General features: G+C 66.8%; 2 protein-coding genes across 2 annotated transcripts; one reads left to right on the top strand and one right to left on the bottom strand.

Annotated features, from left to right (window-relative positions):
• The first annotated feature begins 68 nt into the window (after nucleotides 1-68).
• On the top strand, nucleotides 69-9,187 carry NOXA1 (NADPH oxidase activator 1). The gene is made up of 14 exons (XM_040225652.1): nucleotides 69-531; nucleotides 2,430-2,512; nucleotides 3,328-3,436; nucleotides 4,470-4,604; nucleotides 4,880-4,987; nucleotides 5,757-5,813; nucleotides 6,051-6,094; nucleotides 6,539-6,665; nucleotides 7,838-7,877; nucleotides 8,105-8,163; nucleotides 8,369-8,523; nucleotides 8,672-8,783; nucleotides 8,862-8,976; nucleotides 9,056-9,187. Exons 1-14 carry the CDS (start codon nucleotides 355-357, stop codon nucleotides 9,142-9,144), a joined length of 1,410 nt encoding a protein of 469 aa, XP_040081586.1. The 5' UTR covers nucleotides 69-354; the 3' UTR covers nucleotides 9,145-9,187.
• ENTPD8 (ectonucleoside triphosphate diphosphohydrolase 8) lies at nucleotides 9,156-13,122 on the bottom strand. The gene is made up of 9 exons (XM_040225651.1): nucleotides 12,217-13,122; nucleotides 12,019-12,136; nucleotides 11,369-11,519; nucleotides 11,105-11,264; nucleotides 10,781-11,011; nucleotides 10,446-10,706; nucleotides 10,158-10,268; nucleotides 9,907-10,044; nucleotides 9,156-9,810 (listed from the first exon to the last, which is right to left on the bottom strand). The coding sequence occupies exons 1-9, from the start codon at nucleotides 12,340-12,342 to the stop codon at nucleotides 9,619-9,621; spliced, it is 1,488 nt and encodes a 495-aa protein (XP_040081585.1). The 5' UTR covers nucleotides 12,343-13,122; the 3' UTR covers nucleotides 9,156-9,618.
• Between the last annotated feature and the right edge of the window lie 2,488 nt (nucleotides 13,123-15,610).

Below are 15,610 nucleotides of genomic sequence, written 5' to 3' on the forward strand. Positions count from 1 at the left end.
AAGTCCAGAGGGGCGGGGCCGACTCGGGGGCGGGGCCGGGCCTCCGGTGGGGGCGTGGTCAGGCGGGGCGGGGCTTGCGCGCCTTCCTGGCGCACCTGGCGCTCCGCCCCGCCCGCACCTGGCGCCCCGCCCCGCCCGCCCCTGGCGCCGGAGGTGTCCTCGCCCCTTCTGTCCGCCTCGAAGGGCTCCCTCGGCCCGCGCTGGTCTCCGGATTCCGGGGCCCCGGCCTCGCGGTCCTCTGCCCCCAGCACCCCCGGGCCCGCGGCAAGACCGTCACGGCCGCCCCCTGCGGCTCCCGCCATCCGGCTGGGGAAGCGCCGACTTCCGCGTGGGCCAGGCGAGGTCCACTCCGCCATGGCCTCGCTCGGGGACTTGCTGCGCGACTGGCACCAGGGCGCGCAGGCTGTGGCGCGCGGGGACTGGGACTGCGCCCTGCGCCTCTTCTCGAGCGTCTCGGAGCCGCCCGCCAGGGTGAGCTTCAACGTGGGCTGCGTGCACCTGCTGGCCGGGGACCCGGAGGCCGCGCTGCGGGTGAGCCAGTGGGACCCCAGGCTTTGTCGCAGAGACCCCACCTCAGGGGATGCAGCTCTCTGCTCCTGGTGGCCGGGGCTGGAGGGGTGGGGTGGCAAGGCGTGGTGCGATAGCGGCACATCCCGTGGGTGATGACATCCCATGGGTGAGCCCGAGGCTCCCGCCCTTCTTCCCTGATGGCCACCCCGGGACTCCCCCCAACCCCAGCGTTCTGCTTCAGCGAACACCTAAGCAGTGGGACCTGTGTGTGTCCAGGGGGGACCCTGTTGAGCTGCGTCAGGGCCAGGGTGGGGTCACAAGCCTCCGGCACAGCCTCCACTTGTGGGGACCGTTTGCCCCGCTCTGCGGTCCCGCGGAAAGGCCGAGTGAGCCCTGGCTCAGGTGCTCTTGATGGAGGTGCTAAGGTGCCTACAGAGGCTCGAGGCTGGACGGGGCCAGAGGGTTGCCCGGGTGCCGGCTTCGGATCAGGTCTTCAGCAGACACCCATGGCGATGGCCAGGAGACAGTCTCCGGTTGGGGCCTAAACCCCAGACGTGTGTGCTCACCTGTCCCCCACCCACTCCCCAAAGCAGAACCAAGAGCCAGATGTATGCATGGACACGCACACACCTACCTCTGCTGAGGGCCTGGCGGGGCGTCCCTGCCCTTCAAGCCTCCAGGTTCATCACGGTGGTGCACATCCCATGGGTGAAGACAAAAAGCAGTGGCAGCCTGCACGCTGCTCGGGTCCCCGAGGCCCCCCAGAAACAGCCAGATTCCCGCGTTGTTCAGGCCAACGGCGACGGCTACCGACAACATGTCCAAGGTGCCTGCCCTGTCGTTCCTCACGTCTGTGTTCGAATCTACAGTTATCTCAGCAGCAATGTCAGCGTTACAGTGTTATCCAGCAATGGGGATGTCATCCCTGGACACCACGGGGTCAGTGGAATGAGGCCAGTCCAGTCACTACCTCCTCTAAACCTCGATTTAATCAGAGAGAGGGGACAGAGGTTCCAGGCCAAGGGTGTGCACGTTAAATTCTCCTCCACCCTAATCGGAGACGGAGTAGCAGAGGCATGTTCGTTGGAAAAATTTAAAAAGCAAATGGAACGGCTACAATCAATGAAGCTGACTTGGGCAGGGTGAGGGGAGCTGGGGCTCCATCCCTGGCAGGAGCCCTTCAGAATCTCCCCCCAGCCACGCTGCGCGGCAGGTGAAAGGGCTTCCCTTGTGCTGAGCGGCCACACCAGTGCCCGAGTGCTGGCCTTCGGCCTCGGTCAGGCTCAGCTCAACAAGCCCGCGCGCAGCCAGGTTAGAGGAGGGCCATGACGCCCTCCAGTTGCCGCGCGCAGCCAGTTGCCTGCATTTACCTTGATGGCTGCTGGGTGCACTCCTTCTGCTTGTGTCTAACTGATGGCTGCTGTCCTTAGGAACAGACGACAGCATTTCTGAGTTCAGCTTCAGGAAGAGCCGGGCTTCACACACATATTAAGGCTTTCGTGCTATTGTTCTTTCTGATTCTGATAGATGAGACATGTGTCTTTTTGTGTGAACTACCAAAGCTAGGGCTTGAAAGAGACAACAGTCTTGACATAACTCCCTCCATGGAGGTAACTATTACCAACGTGCTGGAGTGTTCCCTTGTCCTTGCGGTTAACAAGTTGGTCTGTGCCGCCATGTAACTACCCCCGAGCAGTCACCGGAAAACACCTGGGGAGCCCAGGCAGGTTTGCGTTGAAGCTGTGACGCCTGCGCCCCTTGGACCCAGAGGCCCCTGGGCAGGCGAGGGAGGCTTTCTCTCGCAGGTGACCATCATGTGGCCGACGGGCTTCCTTGACCCACTGCTGGGCATCCCCATCTGTGACACAGTGGTGACGGGGTTACAGGCCCAAGCAGTCCACAGACATCTCTGTCCGCAGGCATTTGACCAGGCAGTGACTAAGGACGCCTTCTTGGCTGTCGGCTTCCTTCAGCGCGGAGTGGCCAACTTCCAGCTGGAGAGGTGAACACAGACGTGCCCTCTTCCTTCTCTGACCGCCCTTCGTCTCTGCAGAGTCCTTCCTGTGCTCCTCTCTGCCCATGGTCACCTCCTCTGGCCGGCTCTCCCTGGGCTGCTCCGTGGAGCCCGGGGACAGGATCGTGTCACGTGGGGGCGTGTCTCTCTGTCCCCATGCCGGGCTGCACAGTGACCCTGGGCTCTGTGCGGAAGAGGGTCACAGACCGCTTCTGCCGGCTCCCCTCCTCCGTTCCTACACCCTGGACTGCAGGGACGGCATGATTCTGCCCATTCTGCCTTCGGGAAACCCAGGGCAGGGCTGGAGGAATGGTGTATCCCAGGATTCGGCGGGGTTGGGGGGGTCCTCTGCCCACCCGGCTCTCTGCGCCAGGCCCTTCCCAGAGAAGGAATCAGAGCTGCAGGGCAGGCCCGGCGCCCACAGAAGGCCCTACACAGGGTGGACGGGCTCTGGGGTCACCTCCTTCTCATCAGCCCAGAAGCCTCCCCCGGGCGCAATGAGGATCCTGGTTGGGGTTGGGGCATCCAGCCGGGGTCTGGGTGGGGAGGCCTGCGGGACGGAGACCCCGGAAGCAGGCAGGGCACTCTGCACCCCGAGGTTCGAGAGAGGGCCTGCTGTGCAGGCGGAGGAGCCCACGTGCGACACAGCCTGTCTGTGTGGACCCCGTGTGCTGAGGCCTGCCGACCACCACTGCCCCCGTGCTGCAGGAGGGGCTGGGGCGGGGGGCAGGTCCGGGCCAAGGTGGAGCCCTTGCCCTGGGGCCACCCAGGGCCCCCACACCAGGCTCCGCTACTGCCCACAGGTTCCAGGAGGCCCTGTCCGACTTCCAGCGCACCCTGGCCCAGCTGAGGGACAACACCACTATTGACTACACCCAGCTGGGCCTGCGGTTCAAGCTGCAAGCCTGGGAGGTGAGCGTGTGGGGAGCGGGCCACCAGGAGGCCGTGTGGCTGGGCCCTGCGGGCTGTCTGTGGGCGGGCAGCCTTGGGGGGGGTCCTTCCAGGGCTGGCCCCACCCTCTGGGCCCTGTCATCTTGTCACCGTGGCAGGTGGGCCCGAGTTAACTGAGGTGCTCCCTCTGGCCAGAGGGGCCCCAAAATCCCAGCAGGAGAGGGCAGTGTCGGAGGTCAGCGAGAGGTGGCAGGGTGGGCAGGGCAGGAGCTGGCCTGGCAGTGGGCCCTGGCTTCCCTGCCCTGGGCTTGGTGCTTGGCTCAATTCCTGGCCTCCTGAGAAGTAGCCGGCACTGAGAGAAAGGCTTGGGAGGTTCTCCCACCGCTCCCAGAAACACGCCGCCTTGCAGCCTCTGGGAGCTGCAGTGTCCGGTAGGTCAGCCATGGGGGGAGTCCCACCAGGGTGGGCCAGGCCCCAGCCCTGGCCTGCAGGACGGGGTGTGGGCTTGGCATCTGTGGCCCGGGCAGCCCCGTGGCAGCGGCCCTAGGAGTGCACAGTCCCTGCAGAGCGCGGGGACGGGGGCTGTCCCGGGCGGTGCTCCGTCCTCCCAGCAGCACCGGACGACTTGGCTGCCATCGCCCAGCTCGGGAGGGGAGGGGCGGACAAGAGGCGCCCCTCAGATAGTGCCCCAGACTCTTGGGGGTTCAGGGAACAGGGCAGCACGGGCAGGAGGGGGTCAGGCCAAACGCAGGACAGGCGTGAAGGCTGAGCGGATGTTTCCGAAGACAGGAGACGGCCTGACGTTCAGAGCAGAGGAGAAGCAGGGAGGGCTGGTTGGCTCTGGCTGGGGGGTCCAGAGAGAAACCAGCCAGCCAGAGCCTACCCCGGGGCGGGAGCCAGGGGGCACCTGGAAGAGCCCCGGGCCACTGTGTCTGGGCAGGTCAGGGGCTGGACCAGTGCAAGGCCAGCTGCGGGGCCAGATGGTGGCCCCGTGGGGGAGGGGAATGCTGGGCCTGCCGTCACCTCGCTCCCCACCCCCACCCCCTGCCCTCAGGTGCTGTTCAATGTGGCTGCAGTGCAGAGCCAGCTGGGGCTCTGGGCAGAGGCCGCCTGCAGCCTGGGGGACGCCATCTCCAAGGGGCCGGCGGGGGTCCGCAATGACCTGGACATTGCCCTGGGCCAAGTGCAGGTAAGGGACGGGAGGGAGGCAGGCGAGGGGAGCCATGCTCCTGAGCTGACTCGGGGGGCTTGCCAGGCCCACGGCCTGCAGTTTTGGGGCTCACATCCAGCCAGCCCCCCAAGACCAACTATATGAGATAAAGAAAAGTCTGGAGGTGGGGGGCCCTGTGTGCCCCGGGGGGGATGGGCCTCCCACAGGCCATGAGAGTCGGGGGGGTGGGCCGTCCTGCTCTGAGGCCCCGGGCGGCTCCCGGCACTCAGGGCTCCCCCACCCGGCCCCTCCAGAAACAGGTCCCCCTGCAGCCTCGGCAGGTCCCCAGGGGTGAGGTCTTCCGGCCCCGTAGGCGGCCCGTGGAGCACCTGGAACCGGTGGACTTCCTGGGCAAGGCCAAGGTGAAAGGAGGGGCTCCCTGCTTGGGCGCAGGGCTCGGGGCCAGCGGCTCCAGCAGGCCGCAGGGTGGGCGGCCAGGCCCTGCTGAGCTCACACTGTCCTGAGCGCTGGGGCCATCGAGGCCTTGGGGTGGGGTGGGGGGCACAAGGCTCCCGGGGCAGCAGTGCTCACGGGCGAGTCCTGGGAGCTGGAGGCGGAGCCACCGGAAGCCGCCGCGGACCCCCAGCCTGCACAGCCCTGCCTGCCTCAGCCGCAGCCTCGCTCTCCTGGCTTCAACCTCGCCCTGCATTTCGGCCTCGGGGGCAGGAACCTGGAGGAACAGGGAGGTCTGGCCTGGCCACCTCTGCTCAGCCCGGGGTCCGGGCAAGCGGCACCAGCAAAATCGCCAGCTGATGGGGTGCAGCTTGCCCCAGGCTGGGCTGGTGTGCGGGGGAAAGAGGGCTCCCTGTGCACAAAGGAAGGCTCACTCTGGTCTCCAGCTGTGGCCCGGGCCCCTGAGGCCCCGGTCACCCAGGGCCAGGCACTGGGTGTCTTGGCTGGAGGGCTGCCTGGAGGAGGCGCTTCTGAGCCGCATTAATCCACCCACTTGTAGCCCTTACCACAGGACGTGACTGTTGCTATGAAATAAGAACATTTTAAAAGCAGCACTAGAAATAAGTCACACAGATAAGCCAGGCTCCGGCAGGCCCACCAGGCAGGCGGGGACTTGGGGGTGCAGGAGGGCAGCAGGCCGGGCACCGCTGAGGCGGCCGCCCCTGCTGCCACTCACAGGTGCTGGCCTCCGTCCTCCCCGCCGACTCACACAGGGTTGCCCCACCACAACCACAGGTAGGCGAGCCGCCTCCCGCCCCCCGTGTCGCCTCTGGCGTTTGCAGGTCCAGGCCTCCTGGATTCTTTACCCTTAAGGGTGCCTGAACCCTCCCCAGGGCTCCCCATGTCCCTCCAATCTAAACTTAGGGGGCAGCCCATCCTGGTGAGAGCCGGTGAAAACCCTGCAGCCTTGCCCCCTGGCCCCCGGGGCTCCTGGGGGTCTGCGTCCTGAGGAGGAGCTGTCTGTGCCCACAGGCTCTGGACGTGCGTGGTGAAGCCAGGCCCGGGGCTGCTGCACGGTAGCAAGGGGTTGGCTCCCACTTCTAATCAGCAGGGGCCCTGCGAGGCCTGCCTCCTGGCCTGATGCTGGAGCTCCTGGGCAGGCCCGCTGCGGCCACTCAGGGCCAGGGCCCGGGGGCCAGTGTGGCCTGTCCCCTTTCCAGACTGTCCAGGGTCCCAGTGTGGTGGGGGGCATCCCGCCTCGGTCAGCCCTCCCATCTGTCCTGAGCCCATCCTGCCCCCAGGGGGAGAGCCCACCCCTGCCCAGGCCGGGGGGGGGGGGGCCACCAGAGGCACCGGTGGGGTGCAGCTGGCCACAGGCTGCAGAAAAAGCCCATCAGACGCAGCCTTGCAGGCGGCCCTCTGAGTGGGGTGCTCCTCTCCAGCTCGGGGCTCTGCAGGCCCACCTTTCACGAGGCCTTGCCCGTGGGTGACGCCTGGGAACGAGGGCCCCTCCCCTCCAGGGCCCGTGACACTGCCCCCGGCAGAGCTGACACCCCCTGCAGCCCCAGGACACCTGCTGACGTGGAGCTGGAGGTCAGCTCCGGCCAGGCTGGGCAGCACGACCACGGCACGCTGGTCACCCACAAGGTGGGTAAGCCCCGGCGGGGTAGACGGAGGCCACAGCATTTGCAAGACCCCCGCCCCAGGCTGGGCTTGGGGACCAGCCCCAGTGGGGCACCTCAGGCCGGGCAGCTCGCCTCATCGCCTGCTGGGGACAGGGCTCCGGCTTCCTTAGGCAGGCCAGGGGCCAGGCGGGAGGCAGCCGCAGCGACCAGATGCCAGGAGTCGGGGACACACGGACGCTCATAGGTGCTCCGAGGGGAGCTGGGCGTGCTCCCCACCCTGGGCCTGGGAGGAGCTGCAGTACGTGCCTCAGAGCCGTGAGGCTTCCGCCCCTCAGCTGGGGCGCCCGGCCGTCCTTGCTGGACGCGGGCCTCCCTGAAACGCCCCAGGGGCTGCGTGCAGCTGAGGAGGGGTCAGCCCAGGCTTCTCAGGGCAGGTGTGCCGGGCAGGTGTGCCTTGAGGGGTGGGGTGCCAGGGGCCGTGAGGCCGCCGTGAGGAAGTTAGAGTTAACCACAGAGAAAGTGGCCTCGCACATTCGCGTTATCAAGGGGCTCGGGTGAGAACGAGCTGGTCCTTCCCCCTCCTCGTCCGCTGAGGCCCGGCTCACTCGCTGGGCTGATCAGCGCTCTTGAAAGCCGTCGGTTTGTCACCGCTGTGCTGAGCACTAGGCCTTCCAGGCGGAACGGCAGCAGCTCCCTGACTGCTTCCAGCAGCCGGTAAATTGGATAGAAATCCTAATGCTTCGTGTGCAAACTCAGCCCACTTAATCCACCCTGAAGTCGGGGTCTCCATCCGTGGGTCAGGCGGCGTGGGCTGGGGACTCTGTGTCGTCCTGCCCACAGCATGCGCAAGGCTTGCAGTCCCAGCACAGAGTGATGTCCAGCGGGTCCCTGGCTTCAGCCCCAGCCTCCCGGGCTGGTCTCAGCTGCAGCTGCCACCTCCTGGTGGGCCAGGGGAAGACAGCTCCGCACTCGCAGGCATGGTGGCCGGTCTGTCATCTCCGGTCCGTAGGGATCTGGTTCATGCTCCAGATTCACCCGTGACAGGGCTGGACTGGTGGCCTCCTGCCCAGCCGGGCCATCTTGCAGGCTGTGCCCCTCACCTCCCTGGTCTGCTGGGCCCAGCAGAGCCCCCGCCCCCACCGTCTGCCGCAACCTGAGGCCCGGCAGAGCCCCAGCTTGTGGCTTTCCTTGCAGAGTGCCCATGGGGAGCACGCTGGCCAGCAGGCGCCTCCAGGTGAGGCCCCGTGCGGGGCGGGGTGTGAGGGCCCCCGGGGGGGCGGGGTGCTCTCAGCCCAGGCAGGCGTCTAGGGGGAGTGCTGGGGGCGGCTGTGTCCTCCACAGAGGAAGCTGGTGGCCTTGTGGTTCCCGGGGGCGGGGTGCCAGCAGCCCCTACTCTGACTTGCTCCCCTCAGAGGACAGCAGTCACCTGACTCCCTGGCTCCCCCTCCTTTCTCCCTGCAGGGCTGCTGGCAGCTGGGGAGCCCAGCCCTGGCTCCTCCTCTGAGCCTGCAGGCGCAGAGGTAAGAGCCAGCAGCTCTCACGTCACCCCCACTCCCCAGGGACCTGAGGGCCCTGAGGCCAGGCCCCGCTCCGATCCAGCCGAGGAAGCCTCCCAAGTCCGTGGCCCCCGCCCTCCCCTCTGCCCCTGCCCTGCCCCCTGGGCCTGAAGCCCACCCCGGCCGGACCTGGGGCCTTGGAGCCCAGCCACCGTTCTCCTGCACCCAGGGAGCAGCTCCAGGGGACTCTGAGTCCTTGGCGACCGTCACCGTGCAGTGCGTTCTCACCCTGAGCCTGACGGCCCCGAGAGGAGCTGACCTGTCCAGGCTGCGGGCCCTGCTGAGCGAGGCTCTGCCCCCCCACGCCCAGCGTGCCCAGCTCAGGTGGGCTGGGACGGCGTGGCAGGGCGGGAAGGGGGCTCTGGGATGGTCACCTCTCGGCCTTGCCGTGCAGGAGGGCTGGGCCCGTCAGAGGTTAGCACCCCCTGAAGCCCCTCGCCCACGCGGCCCCCTCTGAGGTGTCTCTTTGCAGCTACCAAGACCCCAGCGAGGACGGGCGCTGGGTGCCCCTTTCTGGGGAGGAGGCGCTGCGGAGGGCCTGGCGGGCCGCGGCCGGCCCTGGGGGTCTGCAGCTGCAGTGCTGGGTGAGCTGGGTGGGCTCGGGGGGCAGCTGGCCCTTCTCCCGGGGCTGAGCTCACCCTCCAGCCCTCGCCCTGCCACAGGGAGTGGGCGGCCGGCCGGTCCTCTACCAGGTGGTGGCCCAGCACGCCTACTCTGCCCAGAGGCCCGAGGATCTGGCCTTGCAGCCAGGAGACACTGTGGATGTCCTGTGCGAAGGTAGCGCCCGCGTTGCCCGGGCTGGGGGGTGCCCGACCGGGGTCTGTGCGCAGATGCAGTAACAACCCGACGTCCGCAGTGGACCAGGCGTGGCTGGAGGGCCACCGTGACGGCTGCGTCGGCATCTTCCCCAAGAGCTTCACTGTCCCGGCTGCGCGGCTCGCCTGAGCAGCTCGGCGGAGGAGGGTTTAATAAAGGCATCTGCCTCCCACGTGCGACCTGTCTCGGCCTGACCGGGCTTCCAGGGGTGTGGGTGGGCCGCTCGGGAGAACCCCACGGAGCTGGACACCGGCTCTGCCGGAGACCCCACGGCCCACAGCCAAGCCCTCCCAAAGCTCGGGCTGCTCTGGCTCCGGCAGGCACCTCCGCCCCAGGCCCGAGCTGGCCCTACACCCATCTGCCGCCAGCAGGCCAGGTGCCGCACAGGTCCCGACGCCCGGCTTCTGTGCAGAGGGTCCCGGGAAACAGGCTGGGGTGCCGGGAGCGCGGGGCCAGCCAGGGCGACCCCGGGGGCAGAAGGGGGCCGTCTGATGGCCGGCCGGAGCCCCCGGGACGAGGGCTGAGGCTCCTGACGGGGCTGGGCCAGCCCAGGTGGCCGGGCTGGGCTCTGGGCCTTGGCAGCCGGCGTCAGGGGCCGCTGGCCTAGTCCTGGAGCCACAAGAGCTGCACCCCCACGGCCCCCAGCGTGGCCGCGAGTGTCAGTCCCACGAAGACGACCGCGGCCGTCCAGACGCCGGAGCTCTGTGCCCGCCGCTGGGCGGGCGCCTCCGCTGGGATCAGGTTGGTCAGGTTCAGCATGTAGCCCAGCGTCCAGCCGACGTCGGTGCCGCCGGCCTGCGGGCCACACCCCGGCCGGGGCTTGGGTCAGGGCCGCGGGGCTTCGGCCCCGGAGCCCCGCCCCTCACTCCCCCCGGGCCCCCCAGCTGGCACCTGCTGGCGGAACTCGATGCCTCCCCAGGTCTGCTCACTGAACCCGTAGCCCTCGACCAGGAGTGTGAGGAAGTAGAGGCCCGAAGCACAGTAGTCCCGCAGCCAGGGCTCCTGGTCTGGGGGCGCGCTCTCCTCCACCTGGGGGCCAGGAGCCCAGTGAGCCCCTCTCCCGAGCCCCCCCGCCCAGGGAAGGTCCCACTCGGAGGCGCCCCTGCCCCGCTCGGTGAGTCTGCAGCCCGGGGCCCACCCACCAGCTTCCAGGGCCGCAGGCAGAACTCCCAGATGGTGGCGTTGGCCTCGCTCAGTGACGGCTTGGAGGTGAGGTTCAGGAAGTGGAAGGTGTAGTAGAAGCTGGAGAAAGCCTGTGGGGAGGGGCAGTGCCCTCGTGGGTGGGGCCCAGGGGCCCAGGGGCCCAGGGCGAGCCGGGCTCAGCCCTAACCCTCCCCACCCGGGGTCCCAGGCTCCCCAGGGGCGCCGGGGGTTGGGACCCTTAGCCTCCAGGAGGAAGCTGGGCCCCGAAGGCAGGCTCGGGGGCTCACGTAGAACTGGCCCTGCACGGGGGGCTGGTAGACCCCGGCGAAGGCACAGTCTTCTCGGCCGTCACAGCTGGAGAAGTTGAAGAGCTTCCGGAGGGCCTCGACGCAGGCCCCGGGGTTCCCCATGCCCTCCACGGTGAGGTTCTGGCTGAGGTCCGGGGGCGCCGCCGGGACACAGGGCGACTCGTACAGGGGTGCCAGGGCCAGCGTGCCCCGGTAGCCGCTGTGGTAGCAGGGGTGACGGACCAGGAGGCCCGGGCTGGCCTGCAGGAGGACGGATCCGCTCTGAGCCCCGGCCTGGCCGGCCCCCCCGCCCACCCCCCAGGACGCAAGCCCACCTGCACCAGCTCGGCCAGCAGCCTGCTCAGCGCCTGGTCGCGCCCGAAGCAGAGGTAGCTGTGGGTGTAGACGGTGTGGTCGGCACCGTAGAGGCGGAAGGTGGCCTGCGTGGTCTTGTCCAGGATGGGGCCTCCAGGTACAAAGGTAATCTGGGTGGAGGCCCCACCCATGTCCAGGGCGCCCACCAGCGTCTCCTCCAGGGGCCGGATCCATTCTCCAGAGAAGGAGTACTGGGCACAGACGGGGGGCACTGAGTCCCGGCCCGGCCGCACGGGCCACAGCCCCTCCCCCTCGCCCTCCCGCCCTGGGGCCGCCTGTGGCACCTTCACCAGCAGGCCCAGGACGTAGTTGATGGTGATCCAACCAAAGGCGCCTTCGTCCTGCCCCGTCAGGAGCTCTGCACCCCGGAAGTCCACTGGTGACTGGCCCAGGGCCTGTCTGACCGCGGCAAAGACGTCCTCTGCCTGCGAGCGATTCTTGTGGCTGCACAGGAGGGGTGGGGCAGAGTTGGCAGGAGCTGCCCCTGTTCACCGACCTGGGTGGCGCCTCAGCCCCAGGGACACGTGGACCCCACGCCAGCCCCTCACCTGAGCAGCCGCATGCCGGCAGTGGCCCCCAGGAACATGGGTGTCTCGTGATGCTTGGCCTTTGGGATCAGTGCTAGCGCCTCCTCCAGGCAGCCCTGCAGGCTCTCGCCGACCCGCGCAGGGTCGGAGGCGTAGGAAGAGATTCCAGACCCTGGAACACAGCACCCAGGGTGAGGCCCCAGGCCCCGAGGCTGGCAGAGCTGAGCAGGCCTGAGGGAGGTGGAAAGGTCGCCCTGCAAAGACGAGTCCCTGTCCTCACTCTCGGAGCCTGCAAAGGGGACTGTGTTTGCGAGAAGGTCCCTGCAGGTGTTATTAAGTTAGGGGTCTGAAGACGAGATGACCTGGTTTCCCTGGGTGGGCCCTAAACCCGAGGACCAGTGTCCTTACAAGAGATGGAGGAGGGGGGTTGGAGGCACACGGGGAGAGGCTCAGGTAGGCCCACGCTGGAGCCTTGGCCCAGCACCCACTGACCAGCTGGGCCCCTTGGGTGACTCACGGAGCTCTCTGAGCCCTTTTCCTTCAGGTCGATTCCCTGCTGCCCGGCTCCAGCCTGCACCACCGCTTCCCAAAGCCCCGTCCAGCTGAGAGCCCAGTCGGGCAGCGGCCGGCAGTTCCCAGCCCCGCCCACCACTGGCAGACTGTCCACTGACCTTTCGCCTGGCAGGCCAGGGCCTGGCTGACCATGCCCGTGTTGTTCTCCTTGTTGGCTGGCCACTGATACACAAAGAGGGACGTGTGGGAGGACCCAGCGTCGAACACGATCCCAAACTGGGGGTGACACCGGGGTCAGGAGGGCGTGGGGGCAGGCGCGGCCCGGCCCAGCCTCTCTGGGAGTGCCCGGGGCACACCTTGGTGTCTGGAGGCAGGAGGACGTTGATGGTCCCCACCAGGATGAGAAGCAGCGCGGTGAGGCCTGAGACCGCTGCGGTGCCCAGCAGAGCCGTGAAGACCCGCTGCTTCCGGGTCGGGCCCATGGTGAGGCAGCAGTGGCACCCGTGGGGCCGCGGGGGGCACCCGCCTCCGCTGGCTGGAGCGCCTCTCGTCCTCCCCAGGGCTCAGGCGGCCCACTCCTGCTGGTCAGCGGGCAGGGCCAAGGACCACACTGTAGAGCCAGGGTGCCCGCCCCCTGCATGGCATCGGATGGGCTGCAGGGGCCAGGCGCCAGGATGCCCGGTCTGGCAAGCTAGCCAGCCACATACAGCGCGGAGGGGGCGCTGGGGTCACACCAGGGGCCAGAGAGCCACCCCCGTGTTGTTTGGGAGCCCCTCTCCCCCGCCCCTAGGACCCCGCTCCCCTCCCATCACCCACCGGGCAGGACTCCCAGCTCCACACTGACCTCAGGGACCCAGGACCCCAACTCTTCCACCTACCAGTCTCCTCCCTGTGGCCCCCACCCCAGGCCTCTCCCAGGGTGTTTTCTAAGAGCCCTGAGGTCAGGCCTGAACCAGGTGGGGACAGGAAACTGCCTGGCTATCCCACTGTTGCCAAGCTGCCCGCGTGGAGCCCGGTGACCGAGGTCAGGAGGGTCCTGGGAAGTGCGTTGTCTCTCCCAAAGGGCCGAGGAGCTCTGAACGGAGGCACCTGGTTTCTGTTTGAAAGCCTGACCTTGCGCCTCTCTGATCTGATTCTGACGTTTTTTCCGGCCCCACGACTGACCCTCGGCCGTGGGCCCATGCTGACCCAGCAGTGAGGTTCACGCGGGGCTGAGCACCGGCTCAGCGTCCGAGGCCTCGCCAGCCCCAGCCCACGTCCCTGAGTGGGGCCCAGGCACAGGAGTCACCGTGACTGCAGGAGCGCAGACGCTGCCGGAGGCTTCCTCCTCCTGGCCGACCGCCGGGCCTCGGGCCCCCAGCCAGCACGGGAGTGGGGCCTCCGAGCGAGAGCATGTTCCCGTTTTAAGGGGGGAGGACCAAGGCTCAGAGAGGGCGGGTGACCTGCCTGAGTTGCCGTCCCCACTGGACCCAGCCTCTGTCCCCGAGCCGCAGGCCACGTCAGAGGTGGGCAGGAACACCAGGACCTCACCCCACACCCACCTCCTGGGTGCACAGTGCCCTGAGCTCCCGGGGGTGGGCAGGAGCTGGGTGGACACGGCCAGAGCCTGAGCGCCCCTCACCTGGGCTGTCGATGAGCAGTGGGAGGCCGCGAGGAGGCAGCTGGACCGGCCACTGGCTCTCGGGCACCCGCCCGGCGCTGTCAGCCTGCTGCCACCCTACCCACCCTACCCCCGTCACCGCCCCCCCAGCCTGGTCACCGCTGGGCAGGTGACGGCCCCTGCCGCCTGCCCCACCCAGGGTCACCACCCGGCCCCCGCCCAGAGGGGTCCCTCCCGGGAGCTGCTCGGACTTTGCCCTCTGACCCCACCCTTCCCCAGCAGAGGATGGCGCCAGGACTGGGCGAAGGGCAGGCCGGAGTCAGGTGACTGCAGAGGCCTGAGGCCCAGGACTCAACCCGAGCAAAGGCTGGAAGGCAGGAGGGGGAGGGTCAGGCTGCTCCCCCCGCCGTGTGCACGTGTGACTGCAGCCGCGGCCAGGATCCCCCAGCACTCCCTACAGCCCAGCCCCGGCCCCCACTCTCGGCTCCCCCCGCTGATGTTTTGTCCTTGTGAGGGAGTCTTCCCTCAGCTCGAGGGGAGGCCTGGCAGCTCCCGGGGGGCCTGCGAGGAGCCGGGCTGCCCCAGGGAGCTGAGCCCCCGGCGCTGGAGGCCGCGGGATCCCGCTCCCCAGCTGCGAGGCGCGGCCGTGGGCGAGCACACGCAGGCTTCACGGCACCTGTGCTTCACTGCCCACCTGGAGACTGACCGCTGGGTTCACCTCAGAACTGCCCACGGACCCCAGGGACATGGGTTTGATCCCTGGTCAGGGAACTAAGGTTCCACACGCCACTGGGCAGCTAAGGCAGCGAGTAGAGTCTGCGCCGAAAGTGAAGATCCCGCAAGTGGCAACAGAGCCAAGCAAACGAGAGAAACAGATTCAAAACCCTGCCCGGATGCTCTCCAGCTGAGAGCTTGCTTCTCTGCGGTTCCTCTGCCTCCGTCTAGCGTTCATGTCACAGCTTTTCCTTTCAGCCTATCCGATGTGTAGTCAGGCCTCCTGCGGCTTCCGTTCACACAGGGAGCTGGGGGCCGAGTGTCTCCCCACATCCGCGTCTGCACGCCAGACCCTCTCTGGCCAAGTGTCATGCCTTTTGATCGCTTACTCCCTGTTGAGTTTAGATGTTCTAGGTGCAGCTCCTTCTCCTGTATGGGGTTTGCAAGATACCTTCTCTGAGTCTGTAACTTGTCTTAGCTGTGTATTTCACAGAGCAAGTTTTAACTTCTTGATGCAGTCAAGTTTATCAGCGTGTTCTTTTGTGGGTGGTCTTTTTGTGTTGTTACCAAGAACTCTTTGCCTAACCGGGGTCATGAGATGTCTTTCTCCCTAAGTCTCCTCGTCGAATGACGCGACGTGCTCTGTGAGCCGTTCTGCATCATTCTCTATAAGAGGTGTGACTTCACACCCACCTCTTCTGCGTGTGGACGGCAGAGGCACTGGCGCCATCCTTTCCAAAGAAGCTGTGGTCCCTGCATATATTTATGGGTCCAGTAGAGTAGTACCCAGCATCAAAAAGAAGGAAAGGATGCCATTTGCAGCAAATGGACAGACCTAGAGATTACCATTCTAAGTGAAGTCAGTCAGAAAGGCAGACAAGTATCATATGCTCCCACTCACACGTGGGCTCTAAAACACAATGCGAACCAACCTGTGAAGCAGAAACAAACTGTGGTTGCCAAGTGGGGAGGGAGGAGGGGAAGGGCTGGGCGTTTGGGGTCAGAGGAGGCAAACCCTTATCTACAGGACAGAGGAACAACAAGGTCCCGCTGTGCACCCCAGGGAGCTATATTCAGTATCCTGTGATAAGCCAGAATGGAAAAGAGTGTGAACAAGACTGGCCGTGTGTTTACCAGAGTCGCGCTGCTGTTCAGGAGACAGTAACAGAAAATGTAAACCACGTGAGTGAAGTGAGAGCCGCTCAGTCGTGTCCGACGCTTTGTGACCCTGGAATTCTCCAAGCCAGAATACTGGAGTGGGTAGCCTTTCCTTTCTCCAGGGGATCTTCCTGACCCAGGAATCGAACCAGGGTCTCCTGCACTGCAGATGGATTCTTTACCAGCTGGGCTATCAGGGTAAACATACTATAGCGTAGTACTCAGGATCAAAAACCGTGAGACGTCACAAACAACAATACTTCGATAGAATTTAAGGA

Source organism: Oryx dammah, unplaced genomic scaffold (genome assembly GCF_014754425.2).
Source record: "Oryx dammah isolate SB20612 unplaced genomic scaffold, SCBI_Odam_1.1 HiC_scaffold_25, whole genome shotgun sequence".
Taxonomy (NCBI): domain Eukaryota; kingdom Metazoa; phylum Chordata; class Mammalia; order Artiodactyla; family Bovidae; genus Oryx; species Oryx dammah.

Bases quoted from the DNA above. Each gene is read 5' to 3' on its own strand.
- NOXA1 (XM_040225652.1), top strand. From the start codon at position 355: ATGGCCTCGCTCGGGGACTTGCTGCGCGACTGGCACCAGGGCGCGCAG. The intron at 6,095-6,538 runs GTAGCAAGGGGT...CCTCCCCTCCAG, and splicing joins AGGCCCGGGGCTGCTGCACG to GGCCCGTGACACTGCCCCCG. The intron at 8,784-8,861 runs GTGAGCTGGGTG...GCCCTGCCACAG, and splicing joins GTCTGCAGCTGCAGTGCTGG to GGAGTGGGCGGCCGGCCGGT.
- ENTPD8 (XM_040225651.1), bottom strand. From the start codon at position 12,342: ATGGGCCCGACCCGGAAGCAGCGGGTCTTCACGGCTCTGCTGGGCACC. The intron at 11,265-11,368 runs GTGAGGGGCTGG...CCTCCTGTGCAG, and splicing joins GCCGGCATGCGGCTGCTCAG to CCACAAGAATCGCTCGCAGG. The intron at 11,012-11,104 runs GTGCCACAGGCG...GTCTGTGCCCAG, and splicing joins TCCTGGGCCTGCTGGTGAAG to TACTCCTTCTCTGGAGAATG.